General features: G+C 38.9%; 1 protein-coding gene across 1 annotated transcript; it reads left to right on the forward strand.

The window, feature by feature from the left end:
* Nucleotides 1–727: 727 nt before the first annotated feature.
* Nucleotides 728–13,276, forward strand: LOC122838284 (NUAK family SNF1-like kinase 1). The gene is made up of 7 exons (XM_044128817.1): nt 728–1,272; nt 5,499–5,619; nt 6,402–6,553; nt 7,714–7,779; nt 9,858–9,977; nt 10,830–10,962; nt 11,069–13,276. The coding sequence occupies exons 1-7, from the start codon at nt 955–957 to the stop codon at nt 12,217–12,219; spliced, it is 2,061 nt and encodes a 686-aa protein (XP_043984752.1). The 5' UTR covers nt 728–954; the 3' UTR covers nt 12,220–13,276.
* Nucleotides 13,277–17,220: the final 3,944 nt, after the last annotated feature.

The raw sequence follows: 17,220 nt of genomic DNA on the forward strand, positions 1-17,220 counted from the left end.
TTCACACTGGTTTTAAGGAGGAACGCTAAACTAAGAAATGTATTTGGCAGAAAAGTGCGAGGAACTTCTGGCAATTTGTGTGACTAAATCTGTGCATATCGGGCTCATTTGGGTTCAATATAGCACCAGTTCTTGGAAAATAAGAGGCATAGTTTAATGTGCATCGTCATCATAGCAGTATAATTACTGGATTGGATATGTAATACAAATTTCTACTCTTGAAATCTAACATTCTTTTTAGTGAAGTTAATGTTGTTTTTTGTTTGTTGTCTAATTTTGTCTATTTTAAAAAAAAGATAATTCAAATGTATTATCAGTAAGTTCAATTAACCCCTTCAGGTGTGCATTACATATGGATTATTAAGAGGTCATTTAAAGCTTAATGTTTGATCAATTTCTACATCTGGCTGATTTTACACAATAAAATGTTTCTGTTTTTGTTTTTTTCCTCGTAAACGTTCGTTTTAATAAAGGGCGTATAAGAGGAAAAATGAGTAAGGCTTACTTTCTCTGACTGGTAAAACATCAGGAAACACGGCTGAGTGATGTGGGGGGGAAGTGGGTTCAATCTGACCGGCAGGGCAGCACATTCCGGACATATTTCCCTTCTCGTGTGCTGCACAGTCAAGAATGAGTCCTCGAAAAGCCAAAATGATTCCTGATGGGCGTGACGTCCCGGGATGTTGGAATAAGGAGGCTCCACCCATCTTTCTGGACCATGTGGTTCCCTGTTGCTGAGCTCTTAAGCAGAGAGAGAAACAGATATAACGGTAGCTGTCAGGATGACTGCGATCTTTGTTAGCGTGTTTATCTGCGCTGCGACTTCGTTCTTGCTCCTATAACTCTCTATATGGGCAACTCTAAGCCTCCCTGCGCCAGCTTTCGCAACAAACTCTGTACAATTTGGGGATCCGGTGAAAGCTCCTGACAGCTGCGCTCCGTGCCCAGGGGAGGATGGGCAGACGTGAGTCGCATAGCAGAGGCGCGATGAACCCCAGCCACCTCTCCGAGCTCGGCTGCCTGCAGGACTCGGCGTCCAACGGCCACCACCACCACCACCAGCAGCATCACCACGACGAGCAGCTCCGGGGGACGGACAGCGCAGACAGGAGGCAAAGGAAGGCGGACCTGGGCGCGGCGGCAGCGCCGGTGGAAGTGAAGAAGCACCAGCATAAACACAACCTGAAGCACCGCTATGAGGTGATGGAGACGCTGGGAAAAGGCACATACGGCAAAGTCAAAAAAGCGGTGGAGAGAACCAGCATGAGAACCGTGAGTAATGTAACAGTTGTAGGATTTATATTTTATACACGAAATAGTCTCTAAAATGTTGCAGTGAAGCAACCAGTTTTTGAAATGTTGCAGGGGCGTCTTTAGAAAGTTTGTTGTTGTTGTTGTTGTTGTTGTTGTTGTTGTTGTTGTTGTTGTTGTCGTTGTTGTTCTTTTGGGGGTTTTTTAAGGAAGGACAAAGAAATTAAATACAAATCTCTGTTGAATCACATTGTTCAAACAACCAAATAGTTTCTGAGTTCATGTTTTTAAGCACCAGGTTCCAGATGATGCCAGGAGAGAGGGATGAACATACAAAAGGGAGGCCAGATGAAGGACAAAACAGAAATACATATAATCAGATGTTGTTCTGTTGTCTACTAAATTCATGTAGACTACCAGGGGTGTGTGTCATTAAATTTGTAGTCCTCTCTCCCCCCCTTTGGTGGGGGGCTTAGGTGACTCTTTGTGGTCCCTGTGTCTATATCTGCTTGGTGTGGTTCTTAATTATTGATGCTGAATAGTTGCTTCCTGTTCTGCCAGGCTGAAATGCCTTTGCTCTGACTCACTCAGTGCTTGGGGTAAGAACCCCACAATCAGCCTCCAACAGTGGTTTGACCCACTTCACTGGAAACCAGCAAAAACCCATCTTATGCAGTGACAGATATTGTCTGTTTTACTTCAGAACTGCAGATTCTGACAGTGGGCAGATTACTTGTTTTAGTAGTGGATTTCTGCTGCAATCTGACCACCAAGAGGCAAAGTGCTTTTACCTCTACCCTCTGTTTTGGAAAACAAACACATGCCAGTAGTGGGAAGCTTTTGGAAAATTAGAGCTTGGAATTTGTGCTTGATGCTTCACCTCTGACGGTAAGCATCTAATTGGAATGGGAGAAAACAAGGCATGAAGAGCAGCTCTATAGTGTGTGTGTGTGTGTGAGCAGGGTGAGAGGGTTTGTTAGGACATGGGGAAAATGCAGAATTCCTTGTGCCATTAGCCAGCGCATACCAAGGATTCTTTGAAACAAAACGGACATTATTTTTGGAAACAAGGCTAAGGGGTTCAGTAAAAAGGGCAGAGGAGGAAGAGAAGGTAGAGGAGAGTTTTACAGTAAATTGAAGATGAGACAATGGTTTTAGATTTGGGATCAGAATTACCAACGTGCCAGAAATGTCACTGGATTAGAACAAAACTAATTTAAAAAAAAAAAAAAAAAGAAAAAGAAAGATTCAGATTTAGATTTGACTAATTATATATGTGTCTGATGTGCTTTATTCCATAATTGTATCAGATGTTTATAGGTCCTAAGTTGTAATGCAATATTTTAAAAGAAAAACAACAGTTCTGTTTTGCATTATCTTGCAAGACCATTGTCTTTACACCAAACAGAGGCTTGGAAAAATTGTTTATAATTGTTTTATGTTCCGACATGTTAGAACAATGGACACAAATGTATTTTGATGAAAATGACCAACAGAAAAATGCTCATAATTTTTTGATGAAAAAGGAAAATTATACATGCTTTACTTTTTTTTTTAAAATGAAGAGAAACGTGAAAAGTGCATTGTGTTCAGCACCCGAGTGATCCTGCAAATTTATAAAAACACTGCACCCACGACTGCATGTATTTTACCAAGACTTATAAAGGTCACTTCCAGAATAGTCCTGATTTTAATGCTGTGATCTTCCCACCAACTCTTTTCCAATGTCTGACTTTCCCTACATGACTTGGAACAAACTGCAAATCCAACTTCTTCAGGTTTTCAAATGGCAAAAGAAAAACATGGCAAAAAAGACATTTACCACTTATTGCGTTTTTTGCTTTCTCCATGTGAACACCTCGGTATATTTTAATAGAATCCCAAAGCCAAATCCTCTGCTTCCATCCTGAATGAGATGATGAAGACCTATTTCCTTTAACGTCAAATTACTACAGTGTGCCTGTCTTGGTCCAGATCCCTGTAAGCAGCACATAGCACAGTTTGTAATTGTTGGCTATGAAAGGAACAGCTTAAGGCTCTGTGTTTAGCCGAGCACTGAGGTCCAGGGTCTGTTTGGCTACCATCCCGTCTAATCCCACAGTTAAATCTTTCACAGATGCTTTAGTGACTCTTGGGATGCATATGTGTGCCTCTCCATTTATGTCCATGTCAGGAAATCTTAGACTTCAAAATAATGACTTGACACACAATCACTCAGAAAACCATGTCAATTTTTCAGCCTCCTGAAGAAGAGAGAAGGGAGGATGGAGCTGTAAACTCGTTACTCTCACCCCGAAATAGCCTCTGGATTTCTACCGCTTTTGCTCTCACTGGAAGCACAACTCTGATCAGGTCTTAGTGACTCATGCAAGTTGCAGCTTATGTTTCCTGCATTTGTGAAGCAATCTCAGAATTTGTCACTCAGCTCATTATTTGGAAGAACAATGAGGCGCAGCGGTGCTTCTGATATCTGCACACAGCAGAGTGAGCTCATACAAGTGCACACATTCTCATTCTTCCCCTATTGAAACTTGTCAGAAGGGTGAGCAATGCCCTCTTTATGCAAATGTTCGGCGGCTAATGCTAGGCTAATGCTGACAGCAAAACACAACTTGTTTTTGCTCTATAATTTGTCCTGCTCTTTCCTTTCCGTTTGTTCTTTTTGCAAAATTTGATTCAGCATCTCATTTTATCCATCCATTTGTTTTGTATAATTTCCTACTAGATATACTCTGACAATAAAACACACCTGGGTGACGAAGTATTGATTTTGACTGCTGGATTTCACAAAAATATAAAGTTTTTATAGACACAAGAAAACCGGTAATCCTGACTTGTGTGTGTATCTGTGTTGATGACATTGGACGAGTAACGTTTGACTTGTGTCAGTGTAGATTCTGCAGTATTCAGGTGCCATCCCAATTTGCCCTGATTCTCTTCTCAAATCACTTCCATGTGTTTTAATGTTGACAGATCTTCCTGTAGTGTTTTCCACACTGTGGAACAAACCCCTCCAAAAATATGTCTCAGTGGAAACTTGTTTTTGGAAGAATAGCCTCTATCTTAATTAAATATTGATTTACATTTAGGAAAACAAATGCATAAAAAAAACCCACATTGCTTTACAGGTAACAAATTATATCTGAAGTAAGTGTGATTGATTTCACAAAATTTAAACTTTGTCTATTGCATTTAAATGGTGAAATAAAGGAGTTCTACTAATGAATTCCACTTGTCACACTATTCCCTTGTTGCTCTGGCTATTCAGGTCAGCAAATCACTAGCTAGCCAACACTGGACAAGTGCCATTCGGCTGATTACTGCTCAGCATATGGACTGCAGACTGCAGCCCAGCAATGGAGATTTTACTTCAGCACAAAGTCTCAGTTAATGTGGGGAAAATGTCTCTAAATGTCTCCAGTTTGACCGTCGAAAGTGCAAAGCATTCCCAAAAGCAGCAATTTCCCTTCATTACGTAGCTTCCTCATCAATTATGGAAGGTCAGGCCAGTCGCAGGAATTCAGTGGCTTGTGTTCGCCTTGCACGACTGCAGCTAACGGAGCGTGTGAATTGTGTCTTCCTGTGTCCCGTAGACATTTTTCCAGCAGCTGAGAATGCTACGGGAGTGACCTTGGGAAGAAGCAGTCTAGTTCAACCATGGGGACGCTCAGGGGGCCGCTGTGATATTTAAGCAGCAACATCGTCTGTGTGTTTACATGTCAACTCTGCTTGTGCACATCCTGTGGTGTGTATTAATCTAAAGTTAAATTCTGACGTCCGCTCTTCGCTCCTCTCCTTCGTGCTATTTCTCTAAGAGTTCCTCTATCCAGAGCGGTTTAGTGGCTCATGTTGGGGGAGATCTCTTGTGGTGCTCCTGTATGTGTGGATTTAAGAGGTTGGGGGGCCTGTATTGGGGTACAGCATGTGTCTGGGATTAAAGAAGAGGAGTGTTAACTCCACAGCTGTCAACCTTCTGCTTCTGAGTGTGCTCACTTCCCTGGACAGCAGTCTCTAAAACCAACATAATCACCTCTAATACCCACAGATTTTATTTGTGCAAGAGAGTGTGTGTGGGTGTGCTTCTAGGATGCATGTAAGCTTGTCCAAAAACACAGATTTTTAGAAGTTAAAGGAAAAATAAACCGTATCACCCAGTTTCCCACGAGGTACCTTCAAAACAAACTTTCCAGAGATTAAATTCAGTTTGAAATTTTTTTTTAATACTCAGTTGTATGTTTCATTCCCAGGTGGCAATCAAGTCGATCCGAAAAGAACGCATCACCGACGATCTGGACCGGATCCACATCCAGAGAGAGATTGAGATCACCTCCTCACTCCGACACGCCAACATCATTCGCTTCCATGAGGGTAAGACCGTGTTGCATTAGTAGTGGGAGGCATAAATATCACTTATTCGAGTCACATAAGTGAGATTATGTTCACTCAGTTCACATAAATATTTTGTCTTCATTGTTCTTGAAGACAAAAACAACAATGACTCCATCCAACTGAGATTGATCTAGTGATTTAGATGGCTTCCTGGACTGTGCATTTAAAAAAACATTTATTTTTTTTCCCATTACAACTTAAATCGCATCTATACTTATTACTGTGTGACTTTATTGACTTTATCTGGCAGACATAATTTCTTCATAATTTTCCATAATGCACAAAATGCACTCGAAAATTGACCCAGGTAGATGTAGACAGTTCTTAAAATTTTTACATTTAGAACTCTGCAGAGCTGAGTACCATGACAAATAGCACAGTAAATAAATTTTTTTCTGAGCATTTTACATCTATTATCTATAGTTGAAATTAAATTTCATTAATATTTGACTGCACATATCATCGGAGTGAAAAAAGAGGAGTTTAATCCCTGTTTTTAAACAAGCCCATGAAAATTTATTTAAAAAAAAATGTCCATCCATCTAACTAAAGTGTTTGTGTTTGTTTGGTTGCCTGCACTTCAGCAAAAATATCTACAGTAAACTCAGTAAATATAGAAATTTACTGTAAAAAAAAAAAAAAATAAATAAATTTGGGTTTGAGAACTCCCCTAATTCAAGTCTTGAAAAGTCTAGAATTAGATCATAAAAAATGTGTGGAAACCCTGCCTGTAAAACCTTTCTTGCGTGCTGTGTTGACAGTTTTCGAGAGCCGGGATAAGATTGTGATAGTGATGGAGTACGCCAGCAGAGGGGAGCTGTACGACTACATACAGGAGAGGAAGCGACTGCCGGAAACAGAAGCCAGAAGCATCTTCAGGCAGATTGCTTCAGCCGTCCACTACTGCCACAAGGTCAGACACGCATATGCTCCTCCAATGTGCCACAGAAACTGAGGACAAACTGGGGCAACACATGATCGCGCGTGCCGAGTACTCAGCTGAGCGTTAGTAAATACTGTAATGCTAAATCCACTAAATCCTAATCATAATACTGTGCTGAAACCTGACTTTAGTTTCAGATCTCTCTGGTTTTGGAGCACATTAGGCTCTGATTGCTGTTCGCAGTCACATATTTACATTTTCACCAACCTCCTTTATGAATTGGCGAAGAACCAAATCCTTCTTTTCTGCTGTTGATGTCAACATTAAATTAGCAGCTTTGCCAAAAAGCAGGAATTACCAGGGAAATGCCTAAATCCAGTTAATACACAGCAGCAGCTAGAGAGAAGCGGTCCCTGACAGTCAGCTGAGCTGGAAGTAACAAATGCGTTTTGTTACTTGTCGATTTTTCACAAACTCAACATATTAAATTCAAATTAACATCCAGCTCCTACAGTTTGCAGGGAGGAGGGAATTTGCTGTCCTGCTGCTCCTAAGTACATTCTTAAAATAGAAACAAATGTTCTGGCATGAATGAATAATTGAATGTGCTGCAGAAGTATGCAGGTCACACAGAGGTATTTTCAGCACTTCCAGAGTTTTCTGTTCCATAAAATGAGCCATGATGAAAATAAGGATAAACCGATTGATCAAATATACTGGTTTTGTTTTTGCATGTTCACGAGAACAATAATATTTATAGTAATAAACTTGCATAAAGACTTTGACTATGTGCAGAAAACACATGGGAGACATGGGTCATTTCCTGCACAAAAGTGCACCAAAGAGGATGAAATTAATGAAAGAACGGAGTCTCTGAGTTTCTTTGCGTCACTCGACTTCCTGGGTGGTCATACATATCTATTGAGGCCTTGTCTTTTCCTGTGAATCACCGCCAACTCAGTATCTATGGAAACACTCAATCCTTCAGCAAACTTTCCTCCAAAAGGAGCTGAAAGTTTAGTTTTTTTCGCCTCCGATTTTCCAGACTCCACATGTCTCCTGACTTGTTAGCACCAGTCAGGAGATTGAGTCATCGCCAGATTTAAAAAAAAAAAAATGCCCAAACTAAATGTTTCTCTGCCTGATAACCTGTCTCAACGTTCTCGTGTTCTGTCTCTGCTCTCTTGCAGAATGGTGTCGTGCATCGAGACCTCAAGCTGGAGAACATCCTTTTAGATCAAGATTTAAATGTGAAGGTAAGGCTGAGCAAATCCAGCTAATCATATTTGAAAAACAGCATTAAGTCAGATCAGCTTTCTGATCTGATTTAATGCTGTTTAATATTCGTTCAGCATCAACACATTATATTCAAAACTAACTTTTATTTAAAATAATTTTGATAACCCCCCCCAATGAAAAGGTAAATTTTTGCATGAAAACAGTTTTTTACTAATAGAGTAATATGTATTGCTTTCTATCAAAAGATAGAAAAAAGGTGAACATTCTGATCATACATGTAAAGACTTTATCCCCTCAGTAATGACAATGTTATTTTTATACTATCCACACCGAACCCCAATAAACATTGTGCGGAGTCTTATAAAGTTACCCAGGGGATGTTTTCTTGCCTTGCCTGGACGTTACTGGCCTTATATGGGAGCTGTTCATGGCCAAAGGGGAACGCAAAGAATCCAGCAGCAATCTGGGCAGACAGTTAAAAAAATGTTTTAAAAAAGCAGTATGTGCAGACTTCCCAGCAGTTCTTCATTCATTACTTACCTAAGCTAAACAAGCTCGCCACACTGACCTCTCACAGCCTGTGCTGCAGGAAATGACCAACACTCATGTGTTTGTCTTATGTCTGCACAATAGAAAAATGCTTAATGGCATGAGTAAGAAAATGTCATGTTTTAAATAACTTTGAGTCTGGGTCAGTTTAGACTCTTGTGTGCATTGCTGTGTCTGACTGCAGTGAATACTTTAGGAAAGTTAGCAAATTATGATGACAATTGATCACTTTCACTGTGTAAAATAGTCCTTAAAGAAGAACACCTTGCAGAGCAAATAACATTTCTGAACGATTTAGCCAACCTGTTTTAAGCTCATCAAAGATTAGCTTAAAACCCATAATTTTTGAATAAATTATGAGTTTATTCAATAAATTAGTAAATTAGAATATTATTAAAAGGTTTGTTAATTTTAATAAGCCTATCACCAAATGAAACATATTACATAAATGAATTAGTCAAAGATTTGTGTTATAACATCTGTGTTTCTTTTAATCATGATGATTTTCTGCTAACAGCTAACAAAAACACGACATTTAAGATTAAAATATTACGTCAGACCACTAAAAAACAGAAGTATGGTTTTAAAAAATTAATACCTGCGTAATGTCGTTATTTATTTATCAAAAGGTGTTTTTAATCTGACAAGCTAGAGTCATCAGGACAAATATTCTAATTTACTGAATTTGACAGTATGTTGACAGAGCACATTAAACCTCACATTGACCTCAATGTGCAGTCAATAGCACTTTAATGTATGTGTTACTGCAGACAAAAAAGTAAAGAACAGATGGTTCAAAGTTTTGATATGCTGCTTAGTTTTTCATATTTTGCAGATCTTCACCTCTAATATTTTCATTTTGGAGTTAAGCTGGTTTCTTTGGTCTTTCTAAAGTTTCCTTGCATCGGTGAATAAACTTGATCATCACGTAAAGCCATCTGAGATGTCTTGTTGGAACAAGAGAAGGAACGTTATGATCATGCATCTCAAACACACACTGTTATTGCCACTGTATAAATAAATAAAGGCCACAGAGCTATGCTGTATACACAATGTCACCTTCTGTATTTAGGTCTCTGTTGTTGTGGGGCTTTGTGTGATGGAAAAAATGTTGCCATGTATTTTTAACACCAGAGCTTGTGATAGTGGGCTGGTGTGCATGTTAATAATCTCTTCAGATAGAGTCGGGGCACCGGGTGTGTGGTTATGTCTCCTCGCAGCCTGGATGAGTGGTTGTTCCGTTACGTAAGCGTGCAAGCAGCCAAGCTGATGTTTTTGGCTCTTCTCTTTCCCTGCTCGCACATTAACTGACAAAAATCTTCGCAGAGCTATTTTTGGACCATCTAAAATAGCTGTGAGTTGTTGTGCTTTCAGTACACGACTCTACATTCGCAGAGAATAGTCACTGAAAAGGAATCCAGATTCCAGGATGTGAGTGGTAACTCGAATGTTTGGCAATGAGTGCACTCAAGCAGAAAGTTTGCGTTTTTGTAATGTTATTGTGTTTATTGTTTATGTTGTTTTGTTTTCCGTCCTCTCTCTGCAGCTGGCCGATTTTGGCCTTTCCAATAATTTCCAGACGGGCTCCCTGCTGCAGACCTACTGTGGAAGTCCTCTCTATGCTGCTCCAGAGATAGTCAAGGGTCTGCCGTACACCGGACCAGAGGTGGGCCAGTCAGCATCGTGGCCTGAAACACCAGTTACTGGGAATGTAATTTCTGTAGGATAGATAAAATTATTGTTTGAACTTTGGGGTTTCTAAATGCTCTAAAGTATATAAAAAAATGCTTTTAGAAATAGTTTTCCCATCACTACTTCTTATGGCAGCAAATCACATATCAAATTACATATCTTCCTGATATCACACAGCCTTATTTCTGCCTGTTTTCTTTCTGATTTGTAATTATATGTGAATATAATGTGTATATTGTGTTTACGCTTATTCTTCCAGATATGTGGTTATATCATTTTTCAGATATTTCGCAGACAATGAATCGGTCAATATCCTCTCTGTGTAGTAATACTTCCCAGTTTTCCCTTGTCTTTCTTCCTGTTGTGTTATTTCCTTTTCTTACTCCTGGTATGGAAATACTTCAGCTTTTGTTGTTCTACCGGATTTCCTGCTTAAGCATAGCTTAAGTTTACGTGAATAAATTCATTGTATCATTACTTTATATCTGTTCTGCATTCTGTGTTTTGTCTGCGTTTTGCTGCTGTTAGCCTGCTTTTTATGATAAAAATCCCAGCAGTCTTTGGTTTGAATAAAGGTGTGTGTACAATTTTATTTGTCAGAATGCACCCATTCTGACATATAACAGGTGCATTCTGACACCATTTGGAGTGATAATAATCCATTATCACTCCAAATGGATAATAAGAAATGTGAACTCACAAACAAACTCTTTACGAAGATCAATGCAAAAAATATTTCTCTGCATTGATATTTCTCACAGTGTTAAAGTTTCCTAAAGCTCACTGTTTTAATAGAAGACATTATTTTACTCTTGTTGTGTGTCAGGTGGACTGCTGGGCTCTCGGGGTGCTGTTGTATGCGTTAGTTTACAGCAGTATGCCTTTTGATGGGGCCAATCACAAAAAACTGACTGAGCAGATCAGCCAAGGCCGCTACTGCAGACCCAATCCGCCATCAGGTAAATCGATACAACGTTCACCGCCAATAAAACGTCTTTAAGGTGTATCAGGTGTGATTGCTTTGTGTTAAGCCTCTTCAAATAGCTGTTGATTTGTTCCTCCCAGACGCCTGTGCCCTCATTGACTGGCTGCTGACGGTACATGCAGATGAGAGGGCCACCATAGAGGATGTAGCCCACCACTGGTGGGTAAACTGGGGCTACGATGAGAGTGTATGCGACTGCCCCACCTCTCCGCACCAAGAATGCCCTTCCCCCTTGCTGGCCCGCTACATCGACTGGCAGAATCAAGTCGGCAAAGCTGGCGAAATGACATCTGACCCTGGAAGCAGGACTTTGGACTCCTCCTGTCATCCTCAGCTGACATCAAACTCGTTTTATTTCAGTTTACCTTTTAAAAATGACTGTGGAGGAGGAGCAAGGATCCGTGAAGGAGCTTCGAACCTCAGAAAGTCACGCAAGGAGAATGTAATTCCACAGACTGACATGGGAGCCTGCACTGATATTGGTTCAGCAGCTGTGTCTCCTGCTCCATTGGCCACTTCCACGCCAGAAAGACGAAAACCTAAAGGCATACTGAAGCATCAGAGGAGTTTAGATTCAGTCTTTCACAACTCTCCAAAGGAAAACTCTTCCTCCCAAATGTGCAACACTCTCCCTCACCCGCATCGGACACAAACACTTGTTCACACGCGTGTCGAAGTCCTGTCTAAAACCCTTCCTCACCCGCCTACATTCAGTCAGCCTTCTTCTAAGATGCCAAAGAAAGGAATACTAAAGAGTCGGGGCTCGGGTTATAACTTAGCCCCTGATCGAAATTGTTCTGGAGAAAGAGGAAAAGAGAGCGATGCAGGTCAGTCAGGTTCTCACAAGACTTTCTCGGCTGCAGAAGAGAGTCCCAACATGCGAACAGAGGCAGTAAGGAGACGGAAAGGTATTCTGAAACGTAACGGCAAGTTCTCCCGCAGTCTGGATCTTCCTGACAATCCCAATTCATCTGACTGTTTGGCACCTGCAATGTTCCCCGAGGTCCTCCAGCAGCTCCTGCCGTCCTCGGGGGACGCCGAGGGCCGACGCAGCCGCCCCTCCAGTGTGATCAGTGAAGACAGCCTCTTCTCCTCTGACTCCTTTGATCTGCTGGACCTCAGCACTCAGTCACAACCCAGGATTTTCTCCCAGGGGCGGCGGCACAGTGGCGGCGGCTCTGAGGAGGACGAGGCAGACGAGGTTAAAGGAAACAAAAAAGGACAGAAATAATAAATTAATGGATCTGTGATGCTGTGGTAACCAGTACCTGTTGTGTTGAGAAGAGGGAAGGATCCTGATCTCTGGATCACTGCAATTGTTGACATTAACTGGGAATGTGAAGCACCATTTGTGATCGTATTTGCACCGACAAGCACATGACCAAGGGGGTCGACCAGCATCCACCTCTGAGATCAGATCTGCTCACTTTGATATCGTCTGCACAGTGAAACATCACCTACTGTACACAATGCATGTGAACTAGAAATGTGAGGACCAACAAATGGTAGTTTTTAAAAGTTTTTCATAAACACAAGTTATCTTTACGTGCATAGTTCAGATATTTGTTTACAGTGACTCTTTGCGATGTCAACAACTCAACATATTTACATGACAGTATTTGCAATTGATCTAATTAGCTTTTTTTTTTATTTCAGATACAAATACTAAATAAACTGACTCTTGCATAATATTTATGCACAAAATTGGTTTTTACTTTATGAGCCTTATATGAAATTAAATGATTCTGGCATATCAGGATATTTTATTAAGCAGATTTAAGGCCCCTTTGTTGTTTTGGTGGAAACCTTTGCCTTATTACAGCCAGGTTTCACCAGGTTTTCATCTAATATTTCTTCTTGTGCAATTCTGCTCATGAGATATGTTTTGACGGGAAGGATTAGAGATTCATTTGTGACAAGAGCCAAATTTTCAGCTACTCTGAAGTGCATTAAGGGCAATTTACATTTTATTTTGTGTTGAAATACTAAATAAGAAGATGAATTAAGCAGTAAAAGTAGTTCTGCTTCCTTTAACACTTGTATTTATTCCTCACAGTGTTGACTGTGTGCAATTTGCTCATTTGTACCTGAACAGATTAATGAGTTACAGATTGTTTTTTTTGTTTTTTTGTTTTGTTTTGTTTTTTGCTGTAACCACACTTGTGCTGCAGTGGACGTTTAAGGTTATCTGTGCATAAAGATGTGCTTTATATAAAAAAATAAGGATATTCCTTGTGTTGACCTATTTTATACTTGTTCTGCAGCAGTTAATAAATTATTTGAATCAATACGTTGTCAGACTTTCGTGTTTTTTTCTGGTGAGAAAGCAAAAAAAGCACAAATTTGAACAAGAACTTGTGCCATTCAAAAACATGTGCATCAAGCTCGTTATAATAAGTCATAGCATAACATAATTAAAGGAACAGTACAATAAAACATTAAACTTCCCACTTACCTTTTACTATTTACTTTTCAGTTCTTGTGAACTAGAAAACTGGTTCTGCTCAACAGACTGGCTTCATTATGGCTTTTCTTTGAGCGAAAATAGTTTCTCTAAAGGAAAAACAGTGAGTACAGGTTGCTGACATTTTTGGTCATTTTGTTTAAAGAGAAAAAACAAATCAAATGTAAAATAAACTGCTTGGAAAAAAGTAAGCAGTTAGCCATTTACGACGATGGATATATTTTTCCTCTTTTGTTTTCTCTTTTGTTGAAAATATTCTCATAAGGCCCTTTGGGGTGTCTGCAATATTTTACAGTGTATTAAAATGGTTTCAATTTAATCATCTTATATATAGGCCATAAAGCACGCAGACTTTCCATGCCAGGATACAAAAAGCATTTAGCTTTGTGCATTTCTTTTTGTGAAACACACCGGTGGCAGTAATTTGTTCTATGATTTGTAGTTCTAGCTGGTGTGTTTGGGTGTTAGGCAGTGATAAAACTGCAACCCCTGCGGTGCAGGGAAGCAATAAAATATATCAACAGGAATCTAGTGCCAGACATTCAGGCTCCTTGCTGACCGGTAAAATAAATCTGCTCAGTAAACCAGCTTAAAATGTAATGTTTAGATGATTAAAATCAAATTATTATTTCTTATTGTTATGCACTGCCAGTTTCGTCTTTATGAAAAGATGTATACATTAGCAGAATATTCACTTTTATAACAGACAGCTAAAATCCTTTGACAATAGCTGCTGAATGAAGTTTTATATAAAGGAACTGAAGTTAGGGATCCTAGGTAAAACAGCATTTGGTTTCCCGTGTTACAGTTTTGCTCATACGGCCACAAAATGTTGCTGATTACTAATTACTTCATTCTTTTTTTGTTGTTGTATTTTATATAATTTAATTTTCATTTCTTTTTGTAATTAATCACTGTAAATAGTTGTTATCCTGTTTTGACAGTGTAATTCTAGCCTTCTCCTTCGACACTTAGAAAAGAACGGCTGAAGTTTTTAAGCACTGAACCTGATCTGGATGACAACCTCACTAAGTGGACCAATGATTATAAAAATGTTGAACTATTGCAAATATCTGCAGTAATTACAAATACTTAGCAAAGTAAGTCTTGTAGGCTAAGAGGCTTTCTGCTTTGGTGCTTCACGTGTGGATACCAATGAACGAACAAGGGTGAAAAATGTTACTGGTTTATGGGCTACTTTAAGAGGCTCTGCTCTTAAGAGACTTTTGCAGTATCATGAACATATGACACACTTATATACGTGCTATCTTAAAATACATAAAAACATCTAAAAATGTAATTTACAGGGAAATGTTTCAAGACATAAAAGCTGGGTTTCAGACTAACATGTTGGGAGTCGGTCCAAAAGATGCATATGGTTAAAAATTAAGATTACGTCAGTGAATAAAACCTGGGCTTGTGAAAAACAGGATTTGATTGTCTGCATCTTTTGTAGTAGTGTGTTTTGGACTTGTAAGTAGACATTTTATAAAAAGTATTTCTGTTTCATGTGCACATTTAGATTTGTCTTTCGTCATTTGTGAGTAAAGCTTCTTGTTTGGTGGTAAACATTTCATATCTGTTTTAACATTCTATCATTGCTTATAGATTAATGTGTTTTGTTTTTGCTTTTTAGTAACAGACCAGACAAGTGCAGGCTCGACAATAAGTAGCTGGCAAGACAAAGCAAAGTGAATAAAATTATTTACAGAACTCATTTTAGGATTGTACAGGAAGGCAAATTCAATCCAAGACCGGAGCTACAGTGCCATCTTGTGGTCATTTCTGAAACACATTGAAATGTGAAATATATTCGCAGACAGAATTCAGAAATTTGAAATATTTTGATGGAATTTTGCGAAATGCTTTTATCATTTCCCATCAAATTTTATAATTTAATAAAGAACCTTCCTATTTATGATTAGCTCCATGGTTTTTCATTTTCTGAACCTGTTTGGACTCACAGTTGCAGTTTCAACAAAATATCAATCAACAGACGTTAAAACAAACACGGCCTAACACGCTCACAACGACAAAACAGCTTAACTAAAAATACTAGGAAATATAATTAATGTTGAAATAAGTACTTTTTCAAAGGGATAAGCTGTCATTAAACTAGTAAAGATATACAGTTTTGATACGTCTTATTTAGAAGGAAACTTTTATTTATAAACTATCTGGGTGACAAGTGAGGTAATTTAATGCACTGAAAACTTTGTAAATCAGCGTGTGTACAGCGGGTGAAGCTTTCGTTTTTAGATTAGGGATGGATCCTATAAAACAATCCGTCTCTTGTATTGTTTGTCTGCAGGGCGATCGACTCATTTCCGTACTGCTATAACTTGCTTAGCTTTCATTGTTGTCATCATGACCCCACTGCTGTCAACTAAACCAATACATTAATGAATTAATCTGTAAATCAATGAGCCAATAAAAGTCCGCAACCGCGACAGTGTTTTTTTTATATTATTATTTTTTGGTACATTCAATGACACCTGGAAATGTGGACGTCTACCCGTCAATAAAATGAAAGTAGACAATAATCGAGTCATTCTAAAGAATGACACACAAACTTCTGCTTTTACTGCTAACTCCCCAAAGTCTCTTGTAAACAAAACGCAAAATGGGTGGTTTTTATTGCGTCTTGATCGTTGCATTAAAGTCATGCATAGTAGGCTACGTTAGATGCATTCATTTCTTTGTTCTTCACACATATTGTTGTTGATACCATACCACCGATACAGCGCTGGATGAGGATCTGTTCCTGTTTTTTTATGGAAGGAGAGGAGACTAAAAATTATTGATGCGACTTAAAATAGTCACATTTCTAAATGCTACATTTGCTCACCGACACACTTTCCCCAGCCCCGCTGCGTGATCCAAATTGGGATACGTCAAAATAAACTGTCAAAAGGTTCTCATGTCTCACCGGAAGTGAAGTGTTCAACTTCCAAATTAAAATAAAAACAAGCCTCCAAGGAAAGATTATTTTTTTAAAATAATACTTTACTAAATTTTTATGGTAATTCTTTACAGTGCTTCAAGAGCAAAATAAAAAATAAATAAACCAGAGGTGGGTAATGTTTAGATTTAGTTAGTTACATTTGCATGAATTTTTTTTGTTGTTTTTAAAGAAATTACTTCTACATGTAGTTATACTTTTTACGTTTACTTGAGTAAAATTTCCGGCTACTTTATCTGGAGTGTCATCTGAAAGAGGCTATTGTCAAATACAATAGAGAACATAACTTTATTGGTAGAAGATGCTCAGCTGTTAAGTGGTGAGACTAATCTAAACATAAAGAGAAAACAATTTAACAGAGGATTTAATTGTAAATTTTAACAACTTAAAACTTTAAACTTAACTTTAATAACTTTAATCAGCTATGTAGAGAGTAGTAGCTAGAAGAACACAGCAGAGTTAGTATAGTTGTGTCCTCCTGCATGCTATAACAGCTAGTAGCTCAAGATAACCTGAGCATGCTTACTATAAAACTCATTAAGATAAACGAATAATGGTAACTATTTTGGTTTTGTGTCGCTTCACTGCTGTGGTTGTCCACGGGTGAAGTGGGCTTTTATTTTGAAATAAATAATTGGGAAGTCGCCTGTGTTTTGAACTAGCTTAGCTGCTCGGTTGAAACGACAAAACCCGGGTATTTTTCAGCTTCTTTCACTGCTTTCAGTGCCGAATCAGTTGTGTCTCAGACAGCGTAGAATTATTATTAAATTATTCCTGTCTTTATTCAGACAACCAACTAAACGCTC

This window comes from Gambusia affinis, linkage group LG01 (assembly GCF_019740435.1).
Source record: "Gambusia affinis linkage group LG01, SWU_Gaff_1.0, whole genome shotgun sequence".
In the NCBI taxonomy this organism is placed as follows: Eukaryota; Metazoa; Chordata; class Actinopteri; order Cyprinodontiformes; family Poeciliidae; genus Gambusia; species Gambusia affinis.

Bases quoted from the DNA above. Each gene is read 5' to 3' on its own strand.
- LOC122838284 (XM_044128817.1), top strand. From the start codon at position 955: ATGGGCAGACGTGAGTCGCATAGCAGAGGCGCGATGAACCCCAGCCAC. The intron at 7,780-9,857 runs GTAAGGCTGAGC...CTCTCTCTGCAG, and splicing joins ATCAAGATTTAAATGTGAAG to CTGGCCGATTTTGGCCTTTC. The intron at 9,978-10,829 runs GTGGGCCAGTCA...GTTGTGTGTCAG, and splicing joins TGCCGTACACCGGACCAGAG to GTGGACTGCTGGGCTCTCGG.